Source organism: Heterocephalus glaber, unplaced genomic scaffold (assembly GCF_053883595.1).
Source record: "Heterocephalus glaber isolate CG9 unplaced genomic scaffold, H.glaber_assembly_v1.0 deba00000738, whole genome shotgun sequence".
Taxonomy (NCBI): domain Eukaryota; kingdom Metazoa; phylum Chordata; class Mammalia; order Rodentia; family Bathyergidae; genus Heterocephalus; species Heterocephalus glaber.
The window spans coordinates 5308338-5327962 of NW_028258161.1; the positions used below are offsets into that span (position 1 = coordinate 5308338).

The 19625-nt window shown below is 38.6% G+C and overlaps 2 protein-coding genes across 22 annotated transcripts in view; one reads left to right on the plus strand and one right to left on the minus strand.

Moving 5' to 3' along the window:
* Nucleotides 1-3158: 3158 nt before the first annotated feature.
* On the minus strand, nt 3159-6371 carry Mettl18 (methyltransferase 18, RPL3 N3(tau)-histidine). Of its 2 annotated transcripts, none has more exons than XM_004865233.4 (2): nt 6178-6371; nt 3159-4531 (listed from the first exon to the last, which is right to left on the minus strand). In XM_004865233.4, exon 2 carries the CDS (start codon nt 4322-4324, stop codon nt 3203-3205), a length of 1122 nt encoding a protein of 373 aa, XP_004865290.1. In that variant the 5' UTR covers nt 4325-4531; nt 6178-6371; the 3' UTR covers nt 3159-3202. The 2 variants fall into 2 exon arrangements, with proteins under 2 accessions (XP_004865290.1, XP_021100357.1); XM_021244698.2 differs by having other exon boundaries at nt 6157-6327.
* Nucleotides 6372-6375: 4 nt separating this feature from the next.
* Firrm (FIGNL1 interacting regulator of recombination and mitosis) overlaps nt 6376-19625 on the plus strand; it is a 61629-nt gene continuing 48379 nt past the window's right edge. For 3 of the 20 annotated variants that reach the window (XR_015449533.1, XM_087206908.1, XM_087206909.1), the window contains exons 1-8: nt 6382-6557; nt 9277-9317; nt 10182-10270; nt 11957-12061; nt 12518-12658; nt 14454-14619; nt 16121-16205; nt 17642-17780. Coding sequence is in view for 17 of the 20 variants with exons in the window: in XM_087206908.1 (XP_087063034.1) it covers nt 6463-6557; nt 9277-9317; nt 10182-10270; nt 11957-12061; nt 12518-12658; nt 14454-14619; nt 16121-16205; nt 17642-17780 (861 nt within the window). In the remaining 3 variants the exon portion in view is untranslated. The other 17 variants (XM_087206911.1, XM_087206910.1, XM_004865240.4 and 14 more) reach the window with 15 other exon arrangements.

Below are 19625 nucleotides of genomic sequence, written 5' to 3' on the forward strand. Positions count from 1 at the left end.
AAATCACTGAAAAATGTGTCTCCCTATAAAGAATCTTAAAACACAAAGAGGGTAGAAAACAATGATTAAAAAAAGCTATCATAGATCCATTAATGGGAATGTGGTATGCCAGTGAGCTGACTGGGTGTGTTTTGAATTTCTAGGCTTTAATCTACCTTTCTACACAAATTCTTCTCAAAGAATGCCCCCTACCGCCAATACCTTTCTAATGCTATTTAAAATAAATTCAGAATCTAGTCTCTAAAAATTTGTTAGAAGTTATCCAGCCTAGAATAGGAAAAACTTAGAAGAACTTTAAATCTAGGACATCTTAGACACACACACACACACACACACACACACACACACACAAAGAATTTGGACTACTGGATGTGGTGGTGCATGCCTGTAATTCCAGCTCTCTGGGAGGCTGAGGCAGGATGATCAAAAGTTTGAGCCTAGCCTGGACAACTTAGTGAGACTTTGTGTCAAAATAAAAAATAAATAAGTAAATAAGAGTTGGGATGTAGCTCAGTGTGAAGGCCTTGGGTTCTATCTCCAGTATGACCAAAAGAAAGAAAAGAAGGGAAGGAAAAGGAAAGGAAGGGAAGGGAAGAAGGAAAGAAGGGAGGGAGGGAGGGAGGGAGGGAGGGAGGGAGGAAGAATTTGGACAAGCTTTGGTCTAAGTAGATCAGATAGAATTGGGATAATTTTTTCTTCTTAATTTTGACTAAATAAATTTCTCAAGTCTCACAGTGATCCAGTTTGTTGTCCACACATTCTGAGCACAGTACTTTTCTATAGCATCAGAAAAATCTGGGAAGAGGTTGAGCTGTTGAGTGATCCATGACCACACTTTTGGGACCAGGAGTGGAACTTCACTTCTGGGGACCTGCTGAAAATTTGAGAGCAGGTTAAGAAAATTGCTAGAGTACTGCATGGCTAAGTGGTTATGTGTTGGGAGCCTTTCAGAACTGTGTAGTGCAGCTGGGACAGCCAAAGAACCTCTAAGACTCCTGGATGGGGGCTAGGGATAGTGTCTAGCAGCCATCTAAGTGCAGTGCTCGCCTGGAGGTCCAGTGTGGAGGGGAGGCTCACACTTGAATACCTCTTTAGCTCAAACCCCCAGTTCAAGCACATTCTTTGTAGTCACCTGCTGCACAATAACTAAAACCTTATTCGATTTCACCATGTTGGATGCCACCAACCAAAAGGATGCTCTGGTCACCAAATTGTTACAAGGAGAAAAAAATCTCTTACAGCCCTCTTCCTGGACTTGGTGGGTAAAGAAGGTACTCTTGATGTTCTCCTGGTGTTTATCAGTTTATAGCCCATTTTCAGAAGGGGAATCATGGAAGGTTATAGCACTAAGCATAGGACTGAAGAGGAGATGAAGAGGCAAACAGGACTGAAAATGTCACTTGCTCCACTGGCCCTCAGTGATCCTAACATCGGGTTGAATCTGCTTGTGGGAAGGAAAGTTTATCTTTGCATAAAATCATCACACAGTCCAAGAGCAGCATGGCAAGGAATCTGGGGCTTCGTGTGGACACCTGACTCTAATGGAAAGGCTTATGTTGCCAAAGACAAGCCTCGCACCCACTTTTTCCAATTCACCAGAAATTACAATGGAAAAGGATAACTATAGCATCCTTTATCATATTTTTGCAGGTCACAAAGCCATTGGCCACTCACCCTGTTCTATGAGGGGGAAAATGGCCACTTCTTTTTATAATACTTTAGTTACCAAGGTGTTTATTGTTACTGTCATTTGTACAGGGTTTTTTTTTTCAAACAGAGAAATAATCATTACCCTGAAAAAGGACTTCCCTTCAACAACTTCCCTTGTAGATGATGAACTTTTAAGGGTTATCTGAATTCAATTTTAATTTCATAGAAAGGAAGAAGTCTGTATTGTGAGAGAATATCTAGTGTTGATAAGTGTATCATGGCTCCTGCCAACACCCTGGTTGGATAGAAGCTGCACTCTGGGCTGCAACGAAGGATTCCTTTATGGCTGAGGCCAGTGCCTCTGCTGAGGCGCACCAAGTTATGGGGGCAATTTTGAATGTGTGCTTTTCCTGGGAGAAAAGCCCTGATATCAACAAGCACAATGTCACCATAAATGTTTTATAAGTTTAGATTCTGGCTGAAGTGGAGACAAAGGATAACATTCATGATGTCAGAGTTTCCTTGGTATATCTCTTTTCAAATGGCTATTAAGCACCTGAATTAGACATTGTGGAAGGTACCGAAAAGCAAAGACATGCTTGCTTCTCTTGAAAAGTTCATTCTCTACTTGAGCAGCTTACATGTGTCTACCCCACGTACATTACAGCATGTGTGCCATTGGCCGTGGCATGTGACACAGCAGAAGTAACAGCTCTTGGTCAGCCCAGTGATATTCCCTAGCCAGCAGTCTCCAAATCCCAGACAGAAAGCCATCGGCAGGACAGTGGGAGTGGATCTTAGGGAATTGGCCTAAGAAATAGGAAGTTTACAGGCAGAACAGCACGGTATGTGACTGAATTTTAAAAAACAAATTTACCAGATGCATTCTCCTCCATCCTTAATCTACAACACCAAAGTATCCTCAAAAAATCCTTTCCTATTTGTTTTCCACCTACCAAGACTAGGGTCTCTCACTTGAGTACAGGGCATTAATCTTAAACACTTAAATTGTATCACTTTTATATTGTCAGATTCCTTTTTTCCTCATCTCACTGTGAAGTCAATTGCTCAGCGTCTTACTCCTTATTACAGCGTAAATGGATATAAATGCAAAACAAGACCTTCTTAGTTAAGACCACTGATGTAATATTTATGTTTAGAACCATTTAGTGATGCACTACCAATGAATAATCTGACCAGGCACTTCATGTGAACAAGGAGCTGACAAAAGACTGGGAAGAAATTCAAACTTGAGATAAGAAATGGCAGGATTTCCTGGGAAAAATTTTTATGTCATGTCAAAGGTGGTAAAAAGGTCAATGGAATAAAGATGGAGAACAGAGAACTTTTCTACAAAATGGTTACTCAGATCTCACCAAATGGTCAAAAATACTGTTTCTCTCACAAATACAAGGATGCTAAGACAGTTGGCCTATTGTGTGGAAAAATAACTAAACAAATACCATCATTTCACACAAACACAAATAGCAAAAAAACAGAAATCAAAGTTTTGGGTCATTCTGTTTATTTCACTTAGGACATTCAGTAAGCATTAATTAGGGTACTTAAAAGTCATTTCAATTAGGAACCTCTTTAGTCCTTCATCAATTATTTCGAGTGTTCTAGTCTCAAACACGTCCTTTTCTTCTACAAACTTCTGAAAAAGATGAACACCTCCACCAACACCAAAATAATGCGTTTTGGTGGCCAAAAGCACCCGTCCATCTTTACTCAACAGTCTAAGGAATGTTTGGTGCAAACTAGTATAATAATCCGGATTATAAATCGTTTCTGAGGTAAGAATGAGGTCATATTTTACAAAGAGTTTTTCACTGCTTAATATAAGCTTACAAAACTCAGACCACTCTCCAGAGAAGAAATGACATTTACATAGCTCCTGTGCCACTTTTGTCTTTCTGCATCTTTTCACATCAGGTTCATTTACATCATTTTCCTCGTCTTCCAAAGAGGAGTTAGCCACGACATTAGGCAAAGTCACTTCATCAATTACCAAACTGTTATAGTCTTGAAAATGAATTTCTTTGGCCCCTCCCTTGAATGCAGTTATACCCAGCAACCCTGATCCACAGCCAAGATCCAACACTTTTTTCCCAGTAAATTGCACTTTGGCCTTTGTGAAGTAAGCCAGGAGGTCAAAGGTACATTCCCAAATTTTTAAGCCTCCTTCGTAAACACCTGTAATCAGATCAGAGTGGGAAGATAAGCTTTTGGAAATTATGTTTTCTCCAGGGAAGTTTTCTTTCGACCAGATGGTTTTCACTACTGACAGGTTAACATGCTGAAGACCTGGTAACACTTCTATGACTTTATTTTCTAACACTTTCTTTAAATCTTTAGGCATAGTATGCTCTTTGGCAACTCCCAGGCAGGGCTGCTTTTCATGCGGCTCCAAGTCCTTTGAACTATTGGCTGCACCAAGTGAGCTGTCAGGGTCTTGAGAGGGAGCTACATTTCCCATTGACCTGCACTCCCACAAGAGCTCCTTACACAGGTCAGACTGTTCTATAGAACAGTTCCTCTCCTTCTGTTTTCCTTTTTGACTTTCTGAGGCTGACGATACTTTTGAGGGATCCAGAGTCAAAGCTCCATCTCCAGGGGGTGTTAATTCATCTTCTACATGGTCTTCTATAGTGAAATTAAATTGAAAGGTCATCTTTGTATTAAATGCACACAGTCCTTAATTTCAAAGGAAGATTCTTCAACTTCTGGATAAAATCTGATGATGCACAGAAACCTGCCTCAATTATTCAATTAGTCCCACTGAGGTCAATTTGTCTTTAGCTGCTTATAGACCAATACAAACATTTAGAGATGTTTCTGAAGACTTTCCAAAGAAGTTTTTGATCTCTTTTATTTGACTCTGGAAAAAAAATAAAATGCTAATTAAACCAAAATAGCACATTTCACCAAAATTTACCTGCCCTACCCTTTACTTACCCTATCATACAGCTGCCTTTTCTAAAACAGCTGTGGGGGGAGAGAAGAGATTTGGGAAAACATGCACAAATCTTAAGGGTTCAAAAACTGGAGAAAATAAACTGTAAAAACAAACCAAACAACAACAAAACAGTAGAGCAGCTACTGCTACCACTACTAGAACCATGTCCAAGATTTTGGGACAGGACAGCCTACTTGGTGTCTTTCAGTTGTCCTGGCTGTGCCTGAGCATGTGCATCCCCAGAACCTCCATAATTTCTGTTACTGCCTCAAAACAGGGGAATTCAAAATTGTATTTTGGTAAGTGAATATTGCTTTCAAAATAAACATTCAGACATGGGCAGAAGTGTGTAAACTCAACCAACCGACTTCACTACAAACATCTGGTCCTGACTGGCAGCCCTAAGGTATGTGACTGGGGTCATCTGAGAGTAATTAATAAAGATTAGTTTGTTGAGCTGACCACAAAATAGGGACGCTGCACTACCCACTTCTATAGGAGGACTGTAAGAAGTGGAACCAGCTGGGTTTGTGAGACCAAAAGTGACTCCATTTTGCTAATGTGAGACCAGAATGACTCCATTTTGTCCAAAATGGAGCAGTCTCCTTTGTTCTTTCAAATTAATGATTAAATGTGCTTAATCTGGGACAAAAGACATGATCTGTAACTCAAGATTCCTAAGCTCATTACTCAGCCATCTGTTCGCCCTAGAAACAAGTGTCCCGGGCCCACTATCTATAGGACAATCTGTTAATGTGCTGACTATCCACACAAGGTGGTCATGACCTTTAGTCAAGATGTCTGCTGACCATCAGTACTTGACAGTAGACCACTAACCTTTGTCCCCATTTTTCTTGTAAAAACCTATACGTAATCCCCTTCAACCCCCAATGAGCCTAGCCAATCAAAATTCTACACTTCATACTTGCTAAATGTTAACCAATCATATGGCTGCTAATGACCGAAACTTGCTGTAATCTCAATAAAAACCCTGCTAATTTGGAACTCGGGGCTCTCAATCTCGATCCGATGTGTCGGTGACAATTGAGAGTCCCTGCTTAAGCTTGAATAAACGACCCTCGTGTGCTTACATCGGAAACGGCCTCCTGGTGGTCTTTGGGACTTCGTAATCTGGGCACAACAGGTTTTGTGTGTATGTGTTTTTCTTCTGTTTTGTTTTTCTGCAGTACTATGGATTGAACCCAGGGCCCTCTCATTAAGCCACACACCCCAACTCTTTATTATTAATTTTAAAATTTTTGAGACAGTGTCTCATTAAGTCGCTAAACTGCCTAGGCTGGGTTCAAACTTGCGACCCTCCAGCCTCAGCCTCTCATACAGCCAGAGCTCTGTACCACCTGTTCCATCTGCACAGAAGTCCTGACAGGTCTTTATTATGCTACATCCGCACCTCCACCCCCAGTGCAAAAAGGGTGTATATCCCCGTTTCCACCTCTCACAATGGGCTGGTAGCCACTTCCTGGACGGGTCCCGTCAAATTTGACCCTAGAAGAACTCAAAGCTCCATGGGACCGACGCTTGCAAACCTGGGGACTTCTGGTCCTCACCTCCTCGAAGCGCCAGATCTCAAGAGAAACTCTGGAGCGACCCTGGCCCTGGACGCACGAGATGGGGAGAGCCCTGGAGTCGGCCGCCTGAGAATGCACACCAGTGAGTCGAGTCCTCCGGGGAGCCAGAGAGGCCCTGTTTCCCTCTTGGCCGCAACGGAAGCCCGCCGGTTTCCTCTCTATAGTTCAGTCCTGACCGAGGTCTCGCGAGGCCTGCCGGGATGCTCGGGCTTCCCGTTCCGGCTGTGGTGGGAAGGGTTTGAAGTTGGCTTTTCAGGTGACAGCATGTCTGAGGAACGCGCGGGCACCCTGGAGGAGTTGAGCAGCTGGCCGGAGGAGCTGTGCCGCCGGGAGCTGCAGTCTGTTCTGCCCCGGCTCCTCATATCCTCGGTGGTTATTTGTCGCTTAGCGGGGCCGCGTGCGTGGCGGCGGCCGGTCCCTGTCTATCCCTGGCGAGAGCGAAGATGGTGGCGAGTGAGCGTCCGGGAGGCCGGGGCTTCGGCTTTGGGGCGCACAGACTTTTGGCGGGGCTTTGGCGGGCCGCGGCGTTTTCCCCCAGTCAGTCTCTTTACCTTGGTTTCTCTGCGCTCCTGACGCCTTGGAGTGGGGCCATGGGGGAGGCGGCTGCTGTAGCGCGAGAGGGATTCTCTGAGCTTTTAGAGAACATCCGCGCACCGGGTGGGAATTGGAGTCCCGCCTTCCTCGGTGTTCTAAGAATGAAAGGACAGAGCTCTACTAAGGTGCCATATCTTTTTAAAAAAATGTTGAAAAGATTCTTCCTCTCTTGCTCATTAGAAGGAATTGCTTCAGGTGTTGGCTTTCATCAGCTTTGAGGTTTTTTTATAACAACATTTATTTAGTACTTTCTGTGTGCCAGGTTCTGTGCTAAGTACTTTCACCGGTTTTGTCCTTTGTTGTTTGTGGTGGTGGCTGGGAATCCAACCCAGGGCCAGGTGCATGCTGAGCTAGCGCTCTACCACTGAGCTACATTCTCAGCCCAGCGTTTGAGTTTCATGTCACCGTTGCCAAGCACTGACAGTTCTCTGTAGCTCTAATGCCCTTGTGGTTGTCTCTGTGCCTGGAGTCCTAACAAGGTACTTTTTCCTTTACATCGTTGAGGACACTTTCAACTTAAAATTATACTCGATAGGAAAAAAAAAGTCGTTAGAACCTCGACACTGTGTAGTTTTTCACAGTGATAGCCCAATATAACTAAATATTATCATATAGAAGCCATTCACCTAGGCATTAGCAAAATGTGGTACCAAAGTCCTACTCAAACCCCTTATTGTGTACACAGCCTGTGCAAGGCATTGTGTTTACTTTATGAGCACAAAAATAAGGAACATGGTTCCTTTTCTTCCCCTCAGGTTTATGGAGACTTCTCTAAATTGAAAGTTAGCACTCCCATCATGCTTTGTATCTCAGATTTAACATGTTCAAGAGAACTCAAATTTGTTCTTCGAGTTTTCTTCACCTAAGTAAATGGTTTTACAAACCCAAAACTTTAAAAAAAAAACAGAATACAAACTGAAACATTGAGTTCTAAATCTTTCATAGGAAATTGTTTCTGACTCCAAACTCTTGAGTCAATCTACATATCTATTGCTACCCCTATTGCTACCACACTGACTCTAAACTCCTACCACCTGAATTATTGTTAAGTTTCCTTATTTCTGCTCATGTCTTCTAATAATCCATCCTTCAAAAAAAGTTTAGAGTGAAAAACATCAAACCCCTCTCTTCACCCTCATGACTTAATGAATTAGGAATAAAATCTTGATTTATCTTCAAAGCTCCCCATAATCTGAGCCTTGTCCCTCTCTCATACCTAGCCAACACCCTGTCTCCACAGATAACATCAGGCTTACCTGCCTGAGAATCTTTGTACCCAGCCTAGTTTGTTTTGAACATCTCATCATTCAGGTCTTAGCTCAAATGTTACCTCCTTGAGGAGCCTTTTTTTTTTTTTTTTTTTTTTGGTACCAGGGATTAAATCCCCGGCCCGAGGAACCTTTTTAGAGCTCTGAATCTTAGGTAGTTCCCCAGACCCAGTCTGTTACACCTTTATCTTATTGTTGTGTTTAGAAAGCACTTTATCATTAGCAAATTATCTGTTTTACTCCCTGCACTTTTCCTCACCAAACTGTGAGGTTAGAGGCAGGAACTTGGTTTTGTTCATTCCTTCATCCTCAACACGAAGACCGTGCCTGGCACTCGATAACTGTTTGGTAAAGAAATAAAAATATTTCATGGTTTAAAAATGCTCAAAAGTGTCAGGTAATATATTTTCAGCATATGGTAATATTTTATCTTAACTGTTTGCAATAAGTGAAGGAAAAGTCCACAGTCTTAGTCAACCTAATACAATTATTTTCATATTTTGTGTTTTACATATTATTGTCTAGTCCTTATGTATGTAATCATAACGTATGATTACTTGTGAAATAGCAACAATCTTTTTAAACCTTACTGGAATTTTTCCATAAGGCAAATTCTATCCTACTGGACTCATGAGTTCATGATTGTACCTCATTATGATTGCTGTTGTGAAAAATATACACAAAGCAAGATTTCAGAGGTGGAATCAATCCTTGTATTGAGTGATAAGTTTTATGGATTTGTATTTCTTGTTAACATATTCTTTAATGATCTCTATGATATTTTTACAGTAAATATTTCTAGCAGTTCTTAATGATGTTCACCTTTTGCTTTGAATGTAGGGTAATTTCTGGTAAGGTTAGTATACAAGTACTGTTATATGAAAATACTTAAGACAGGTACAAATAAAGTAGAAATGATGAAGAGATAGAAATTTCCATCCAGTAGTAGAGATCAGGAGTTCATGGATTAGTACAGCATTGTTATTCATCTGTCAAAAATATTTTAGACTGCCCATGGTTCGAAAGGTTAAGTTTATCCCTGAGTAATTCTGTTGTTAACCTAACATTAAATTTTTAAATAAAAGTAAGCCAGTAATTTGAGTCTAATTTTAGTCTCAGGGATCTTTGCTAAATTTTAAGAAGGGTCCTTTTTGAATTTTTTATCAGGAATGAATATTCTGTTACAATGATACCAGTATCTTCCTTAATTATTTTACTCTATGTATCAACATTCTGAGAGTTGGATTGAGCATATTCGTAAGTAAAATTATTTTGATTATATCATTTACTTTGATGTCATAAGTTCTAAGTCCCAGGCAGATCAATGAATATGACCTTACCGTTTTGTATTCCCTTCAACTTTAATCATTTGTTGTTATAGACTCTGCAACCTTTAGTTATTGAAATGATCAAACTTCTTCAAAGTACACTACTTAATGTCATTTGGAGGAAGTTGCCTTTATTTTCATTTGACTTTTATCAGTCTTCTTTGATTTACTCTCTAAGAGAAGAGCAAGTTAAGACTGTTGATGGCTCAGTTATGCACATTTTGAGTTAGCTTATTTATATTTCACTTGTTTGTAGATTATTTGTTTATAATTTTGCATCTGAATTGCCTGTTGGGGTCTAATTTTGTCAAGTGACAATTATTTTTTATCTTGAGTATAAAAGTTACACATATTTATTGTAGAACCTTGAAACATGCAGAAAATCAGAAATAGTTAAGATGGTGAGAATGGTCTCATTTCTGTACGTTCTTATTGGCCTCTCCTGTGTGCATACATGTTTATGTTAAATTGAGATTATACTATTTTGGAATCTTTTTAAGCTTAAACTATTGTGAACTTTTTTTAATGCTTTTAAATATTTTAATGACGGCAGGTGCTGTTCGACAGATACACCCATATCATTTTAACTAGCATTCAGTTGCTTGATTTATAGACATTTTTCTTCCTTTTTTTTGCCATTAGATACTACTACTTAGTTTCTCTATATAGAATTTAGCATTTTGAAACTATACAAAGCTTCAGAATGACTATACTTACATACTCATATGTTTGGTTAAAAAAAACTTGCTAATTGACATATAATAATTTTCCAAAATGTTATTTTGCTTTATAGAAATTTTGAAAATTATGATAGATATGTTTTTACCTCATATGAATCACCTGACATTGGAACAGACTTTCTTTTCACAAATGTTACCAAAGGTATAGTACTGCTATCTTAATCTACATGTTATAAAGGTTCTTAAAATCTAGTCTCAGTTTTATATTATTTAGTCTTACTTGTGGCTCTGTATTCTAATTTAGCAAACATACCTAAAGTACAAGTAAGTAGTAAATAATAGATCTCACGTGCATATGTGGCGTTGGTATAATTATTAGGTGATTGAAAACTTCTGTTTTTGGGTTTTACTAATTGATGGATCCTTTACTAATTGAATTTAAATTATTTGTAGTTAATTTTAAATACTCTTGTAAAGTCAATGAAAATTTGGGATGGATTGTAGAAGTTACCTAAAGTCCCTTTATCGTCACTGTAGTGTTTATGAATAATTGGTGAATTTCATTGTTTAGAAAAATGGAACCAAAAAATTTATTAAAGAGGTCTTAGAAATAGCTAAAGTGTTCCGAAAATCAAGTAACTAAAAGAAAACATTAAATTCACAAACTGCATTGTTAATTTTTACATATATATTATACTGTTTCTTTGAAAAGTAATGCCATCCTTTTTTTTAAAAGTAAAAGAAACTAAAGGTACTTTCTGCCAAAATGAAATGTTTATTTATGATAATTTATTGGAATGGATTTCTAAGTGTAGCTGTTAAGTAAATAACGATCAGAATTCCTTTTACTTTACCTGATTACTCTATCTGAAAAGATTCTTAGAATTTGTTCTTTACCGCCAAAAAAAGTCACGTAGGTGAAGACAAGGATGTGAGTGTTAACTGGCCTATGGAAAACAGTATCCTCTTTAACTACATTGTGTTGTCTGCATTGTTATTCTTTTAGTGTTCGGGCCATTTAAATTATTTAGAAAGACCTGTCTATTAAGATACTAGTGTGGTTAAATTTTTATAAACAAACAAGCTTGATTGTAGTTTCACATTCTGTACCCCTAATCCAGCGAGGGAATTTTGAATTGGTCACAAAGGTGAAAAGTTAGAGTGTAAGTCAATAATGAATGGGTGATTCAGTACAGATTCATTACCACTACCAGAATATACCTTTGTAGACACCTATATGAATATTGGTTGGTCAGGGTAGTCACTTTTTTGTTTTTTTGTTTTGGCTTTTTGAGACAGAATCTCACTATATAGTTCCAGCTGATCTTGAGCTCAGGTCAGTCCTCCTGCTCCAGCCTTCTGACTGCTGGGATTGCAGGTGTGTACCACCACTCCTGGGAATCATCATTTATTGCATAGAGTAGAACTTATATTTGTTGCATTCCAAAATGAACTTTGAGTAATTTTTAAAATATTTATTCAAACCTTAGAAATGGAAGTTAAATCAATTTCTGAGGCTTTTTTTTGGAGATTGCGTTATGTATAATTTTTACTTAACTAGATACAATTGGTAAGTTAGACAATACTTAATGGATGTTACTAATGCAAAATGAAGTCATTGTATTATAGCTTTTTTTCTTTAAAAATGTCCTTAGCTGTGCATGGTGTTGCATACCTATAATCCCAGCACTCTAGAAGTCTGAGGCAGAAGGATCTCAAGTTTCAGCCCAGCCTGGGCAACTTAGTGACTTAGACCCTGCCTCAAGAGGGCTGGAGATGTAAATTAGTGCAGAGGCCCTGTGTTAAATACCCAGTACCACAAAAAAAAGGTCCTTTTCTAATGATTTCCATTTTTCTGATTTATTTATAACCCAATTTGTTTTCACAGACTATAAAATTATTTGATGAGATGATGTATGAATTAACCACTCAAGCCAGAGAACTGTCAAGCCAAAATGTAGAAATCCAGACCACTCTAAGAAATATTTTACAGGTGAGTCAAATGTGAGTCAAATGGGTGGAAAGTGAGAATTTTTGTGCTGATATTGATTAGCCAGGTATTCCTCATATAATAGCCTAATGCTGGAAGTAAGTTTGTGGACTTACAGATATGAATACAGAAAGATGAATCGAATTTTTAAATACAATTTTATGCTGGTTAAATATCTGCATTCTTAAAAAATAAGTCAAGATAGCATGCCTCCTTCTAATTTCAAGGCATATGTGTGGAATACCTAGCATGTGCTTTGAGGTGTGAATTAGGATTCCCAGTAGCTTACTAGGTGTTCCAACACTGTATAGGTAGTTCTTTGATACACAAGTTCTGTGAAAAAAGGAACAGTGTGTTTTGTTCATTGCTATATCCCTAGCACCCAGCATACTGTCTGATACCTTTTTTGTTTTGCATAAATATATGTATCTTGAATGAAATGTCTTTACTTATTTGCAGACAATGGTGCAGGTCTTAGGAGCTCTTACAGGATGTGTTCAGCATATCTGTGCCACACAAGAATCCATCATTCTAGAAAATATTCATAGTCTCCCCTCTTCAGTCCTTCATGTAATCAAAAGCACATTTGTACATTGCAAGGTGAGTAACAGGTCTAGGAGCACTTTAAATTAGCCTAGAATCAATGGGCAAGGGGGCTGAGTACAATAGTGTGTACATAAGAGTTTACATTTTAGTTAGCGTTATTGGGATGGTCTTTTCTGTGGTACAAAAAGCACGTATGCAACAGTTACTTCAAAATAAATAGTTACATGGGTTGATCATGCAGGCAGCAGCTGCAGGAAGCCAGAATCCAGGAATTGTATATTACAAGTTTAGTGGCTTCATATACAAGTTGATTGGAGCACGGGCTTCGGATGGTGGAACACCACCTATCATTTGCCACACCTACTAAACTGACCTCCAGTTACCCTGCATACAGTTATGCTGGGAAGAACAGAGTTCCAGAGCGGCAGAATTTTTTCCAGAAGCCCAATGGTGTGCCTGTGCACTTGAAACGAGGCCTGCCCAACCAGATGCTTTACCGGACAACCATGGCACTGACGCTGGGAGGGACCATCTACTTGTCACCCTCTACATGGCCCTGCAGCTCAGAAACGAATGGGTTAGGCTGTGGAGGACTCATTGGCTTTTTGGCATAAACTCTTTGAATTTTTCTTTTTTTTTCTTCACTTGGATGGTTTACTTAACATTTTGCAATAAAGATATGAATACAGTACTTTGGTTTATGAAATGCACATAGCCGATCAGATATGAGAGCAGTTTGACAGTTAAAACAGTTGTCTAAAGAAGTGATGCTGTACTCAGTGTGTGGGCTCCTGATTGCCTTGGAGGTTCTGTAGGAAGGTTGCACACAGACACTTTCAGGTCAGTCTGTGCTGAGGTCTTTGGGGGTTGGGATTGTGTTTTTTAAGCATGGGGCCTTTCTGGATCTGGATCAGACTGAAGACAGAAGTCAAGGCCAGGTGCATGAAGTGAGTAGGCAGTCACCTGGGGGACTTTTCCATTGCAGTAAAATGTGAATAGAAATTGTGTACAGCCTGTCTGTACTCATTGGGCGGTTTGTTTCAGAGGGTTATGTGCTTCATCCCAGATCTTTAGTGAAATTTTATATGTAACTGTCCTGTATTTATTCCACTGTGGGAACTGGAGAAGTGTTCCACTGGAGAACACTTGTCTAGTGTTGCACTTTAGACTGGTGTCTTCTTGATAGAGCTGTGCCACAGATTCTGCTTTACATTTTGAATGTTACAGCTTTAAATTATCATTTATTTTGATTGGAATAATCCATGAAAAAAAAATGGTTATATAGAAGTCATAGGAAGGCATTTTGGGTTTTTTTTATTATTATTCTATAAGAAAGAAATGATAGGATTTATGTTGAGTCATAGAGATCTTGAAATTGTTGTGTCATATAGAATTGGTGGACTGGTGATTGGTCACCTTAATGATTTGGTGCCTGAACTTCTCTTTACACAGAGGAGCTCACCCTTAGCTCATTTGTACATTCCTGAATCCACTTTAAGGCAGAAAGACTGTCCTAGAATTTGTCGGGCCCAGGCAGTACTGTTTGTCAAACAAATGCAAACCATTAGTTAATACTTCTTTTTGGTGATAGGGTATTAAAATGTCATGCAGTTGGCCAAATGTTGCTTCCCTTTTGGTTCTATGGTTGCAAGATCATGGAAGTTGAGTTATTTTACACATGTGTGTATTTCTAGAAGTACATTGTATAAAATGGATGTTCACCAAAATATTTATTTAATGAATATGTGAGTCAGCTAAAAGCAGTACATTTATCATGAATTAAAGTAAATTTGGTTCTTCATCTTTTTATGATTTGCCCTTGCTCTCATTTTCATATTTTGGTGATCAGAATAGCGAATCGGTATATTCTGGACATTTACACCTAGTTTCAGACCTTCTCCAGGCTCTCTTCAAGGAAGCCTATTCTCTTCAGAAGCAGCTGATGGAGCTGCTGGACATGGTTTGCATGGACCCTTTAGTAGATGAGAATGATGATGTTTTGAATATGGTGCTAGGTAAGTGAAGAAAACTTAGTATATAATGTAAAATGATAATTCATGTAGCAGTTAAATTATGAAACCTAAGATTGTTTCTGTTGATATCTTACACATTAAGCATAAAAATAGTTCTTACTGAATAAATTTTTAGTCTTTCAAATTTTGAAATTTATAAAATTTACTTTTGGCGCCTTAACATAGATTTGAATATTTAGTTAAAGCTTATATTAAGTAATTTATACTCTTTAAAGTCGTCTGTATTCAGAAATAGTAGCTTTTGATTTTTTTCACCATAGCCAAAAGGAAGAAATGCAGTTTACATTCCTTCCTAGCACATATACAACTATATGTATATGTTTGTGAATGTGTACCTGCACACCACATACGTATTATTTGTTATAGTGAAGTAAGATTCTTTACATTTGATGCACTCAATACTTTTTTCTTTTAATCCCCTTTTAGTTTTTGAGGTAGGGTCTCACTGTGTATCCCAGACTAGCTTTGAATTCATGATCTTCCTGCATCCGCCTCTTGACAGTGGGATTATAGAACGGTGTCACTGCCCAGCTATACTATACTTAGTTTTTAAGGAGTTGCTGATTGTAACCACCTTTACTGATTTCATCACTCACTCATGGATTATGACCCAGATAATATAAGGGCAAAGATTGAATTCATAACTTTGGTATATAAAGAGAATAGCTAGGTTTTGTACACTGTGCCAGGTACCTTTTGCTTTGCAAAAAACCACCCCAAAACTCTTGTTAGTTTAAAACAACCACCATTTTACTTTTTCACAATTCTGAGCCTGCAGTTTAAGCTGGGATCAGCTGTGCCCACGTAGTGCATCTGGCTCACTCATATGTCTGCAGCCAATGACTTTACTCACATCTGGCTGTCAGCAGAGGCTGAAGCACTGAGAAAATCTCATGTGACACATCATCGCACAGACTAACTTGAGTTCAGTCACCTTCTTGTGGTCTCAGGGTTTCCTAAAGCAGCAAGTTCCAGTATGCAAGTACTTTTCAGATTCCCACTTGCCTCACTTTTATTGTTCTCTTTGCCAAATAAAGTCATGGGATGATGCTCAGTCAGTGTGAAAGAGTATGGATACAGGAAAGGCAATTATTGTGGCCATTTGTACAAATTCTCTACCACGTGCAGTGAAAAGCCTTGTATAATACTGTGTAAGTTAGCTTTAAATTTTCTTTGTTAGGTTTCTTCTCTAGCAGTTTGTCACTTTGGATAAGAATTGTAATGTAAGATATTTTGATTATAATAGGGCACAACTTCTCTATTAAACATTTTTAGTTTTATTTGTTATAAGATAAGTGTAAATTTGCTTTCCACAATTTATAAGAACCTTAAAGGTGTGACATTTATTTTTAATAATTATTTTGAAACTGTATTACCGATTTTAATTCAGATGTTGACTATTCAGTTATACTTTTAAAAATAAGAGAAACTCATCCCATATGACATTTGAATATTCTAAGAATTCTATTGTTTTTCTTTGTAGTTATTCATTCATTATTGGATGTCTGCTCTGTTATTTCCAGTATGGACCAAGCATTTCATGCCAATACTTGGAAGTTTATAATTAAGTAAGTTTGTTAGCTTTTACTTTTTTAGAATATATTTTCTGTAACCCAAACCCTAGTTTTTATATTTTCTTAGGATGTATTTGGATTTTTTTTTTGCGGTGTATAAATGTCCACTGACATTGCTGTCTGATAATCCAGATCTTTCACATGTAACTCACAAAAAAATTTGGACTTCCTTGGATCATGAATCAGACTAGACTAGACTTTAACCACTTGCCTGCTGCTGCTATTATTTAACCATAAAGTATCTTATCCCTAAGCTGAATAACTTAGTAACTATAATTAAACTGATTGTGATCCTTTCATTATATATACTGAGTTTTTCAAACTTAAATTCATTTAGAAATTAATTTGACTTTCTGAAATCGGAGTGTTTTTGAGATGTTACTAGGAAGAGTACCCATAGCACTCATCAGATTCTTAGGGGTGGGAGAAGACATGGTTGAAATGTAAAAATGATTAAGAAACTACACCTTTACATATAATCAGAAAGGTCAGTATAATATTTTCAGGTCTTAAGTGATTTGCTCATACCACCAGGACGTTAGGTTGCCATCAAGTGTAGTCTGGCAGTTAGCATTCCCTCTGGGAGCCATATTGCATGTACTGAGTCCCTCCTGAAATCTTTGAATCCTTTGAGCCTTGGGCAGCTTGGCTAATTTCTCTGAACCTTAGTTTGCTCATCTGACAATGTAAGTAATAAGCATAGCACTTTCTTGATAGTGTTGTAGTGAGTACTGAATTCGTCACTGAAATGCTTGGAACTGTGCCACACACTGAGTTCTCAAAAATTGCTTTCATCCTCATCATCATCCTTGTGCATTTGCCATTCTTCTTCCTTCTCCTCCATTTTTTACCCAACAATTAGATAGCTCTTTTAAAAAGTAAATCAGTTGATGTCCCTTTTCTGCTTTAAATCTATCCCATTGTACCAAGAGCAACAGCCTAATCCTCCCTGGAACCTGCTGTTCTCACCAGCCCATGTTGTTCTGCTCTCTCTGTTCTTAGTTCCTCAGGCTTCCAAATTCTGGCCCAGAGCCTGTCACAGTTTTTCACAGCAGTTTACACTTTTCTGTCATAGTATTTATCACAACTATAATCATTCTTACAATTATTTAATACTTTGTCACATGCTGGACTAACAAGTTCCATACAAAGGGGCACAGATTATATCTGTTTGATTCATTTTTATCCCCAGGTCCTTGCAGAGTGCCTGGCACATAGTAAGAATTTATTTAATGTTTTACCCAGAGGAAAAAGAGCAACTTAAACATAACTGCTTCAGAGGTAAAGTTAGTACATTGGATTATATGATGTCTAGCATATACATTAAGATGCATGGCGGGTTAAATACTGTGTAAATAGATATTTTTATGGCCTAAGTTACTTGATGTGTTACTTTTGGTGATTGTATTTTTTTTTTCTTCTTCATTTAGGCAGAGCCTTAAGCACCAGTCAGTTCTAAAGAGGCAACTGAAACACAAAGTTATAATTACTAGCTTGTGTGAAGACATGCTTTTCTCCTTCCATTCTTGTTTGCAGTTAGCTGAACTGATGCCACTCTCAGATGCACAGGTAAAATATCACCTACCAGCATTCTGAACAGTGGCTTTTACTTCCTTTGGCAGTTACTAAATCTCATTTAAACATGGATCACTCCACTTTAGGGGATTTTAACCCTCCTGCTCTTCTTTCCTTCCTCTCTTTCACTCTTTTCCTTCCTTCCTGTCTTTTTTCCTTCCTTCCTTCTCTCATTCCCTTCTCCATCCTTTATTCCCTCCCTGCCTTGCTCCACAACCCATAATTACTTTTCACCCAAAACATTGTGTTGCATTGCTAACTGCTGTTATCATATCTAATACCTACCTATCCCTCTTCTTTACATACTAACTGCTTGGTGAAGCCTACATTTTTTCTAGAATAACATTCTGATTCCTTTTTCCTGTATTTACCCAAGATCTCCTTGATATAGGCATAGTCAACCTTTCAAACTTTTCTTAACCAGTCCATTTCAACCTTTAAAGATGGGTGTGTGTGTGTATGAATGTATCAGTCTTTTAAACTTCCTATATTCAGTACTTGGCCAGCTGTGGTGGTGCACACCTGTAATGCCAGCACTTGGGAGGCTGAGGCAGGATTGCAATGAGTTCAAAGCCCACCTGTGCTACATTGTAGTTCAAGGTCAGTTTGGAACATATACTAAGACGTTGTCTCAAAAAAATCATGTGAAATAAAATAAAATAGGGATAGACTTATGTTTATTTTAATTTCAAGAAGTTATAGTGTTGAACTGTTACAGCATTTATGAAATAATACTTTTTTTTCTAGCCCTTTATTTTAGTTCTACAGCCCTACATTATAGGATTAGCAGTACTGAGGACCTAAGTACTTCCCATTGAATAATAACTTCATCGGGAAAATGAAGTGAAGGTTTCGTCTTAGAGTAGCAGCAGTGCAGCCCTCCTTTTGTGGACCTGCACGCTGATCCAGACACTTGTGTGCCTGTGTTCTTCAGGGTCAAGCACTCTGGGGAGGGAGGTGTGGAGATTCATCCCAGTCCCAACCTGATAGCACTTCTGGAGGAGGGGTGGCTGGAAGGACAGACCCTAGGAGTTCTGAAAGTAGTAAGAAGGAAGTAGGAAGCTTTGGGAAGGGGCTAACCTCTGTCTTCTTGCTTCTCTTCTTTTTCTCTTATCTATTCTCCCTTTAAATCACTTGTTTGTTTTTCCCTTTTCTTTTTTGTTCTTACTCCCTTCATGTACCCTTTCTGGATCCTCTCACCTTGCTGAAAGACATGTTACTTGGTTGAGTATCCTGATTTGTCAGTGGTGCAAAGACTGTTCCCTTGTCTGCCGTTAGCCTGTGTATCCTATCTTCAACCCCAGCCTCCCTTTTCCAGTTTTCTTTTTGCCCGCATTGACACCACATTACACAGCTGGTAATTGGAGAGCAAGATTAGGCAGATTCCTGGACAGGAGTGAGATGGGGAAAGCCAAGCAACAGTTCAAGAGGCAAGAGGAAGTGGTCTGGGGTCACCTAGCCAGGGTGGCTACTCATACATAGAGTGTGTTACTTCATCTTACATAAACTGCTTTATATGAAAACCAGGGAATTAAATTGAAAACCTTCCTACCTTTTCAAGCACATCCTCATGTTTTATGCACTTGTGCAAGTATGAGACTCATGAACGTAGCTAGCTCTGCTCACTGCCATTGCCTGTCCTGGAGCTCTGAGATGCATCATAGGGTTGCTCCATTCTGAGCTCTAAGCTCTGATCGGCAGTGCCTTCTGCTGTTCCCTACTGATACTTATTTAGGAGCCAAAGTTTTCCAAGCAGCTTTTATCTTTCTTGTTTGTTTCTTTGTTTGGCGTATTACAAAAAAAATAGTGTAAAATGGTAAAGGAAACTTATTTCTCACA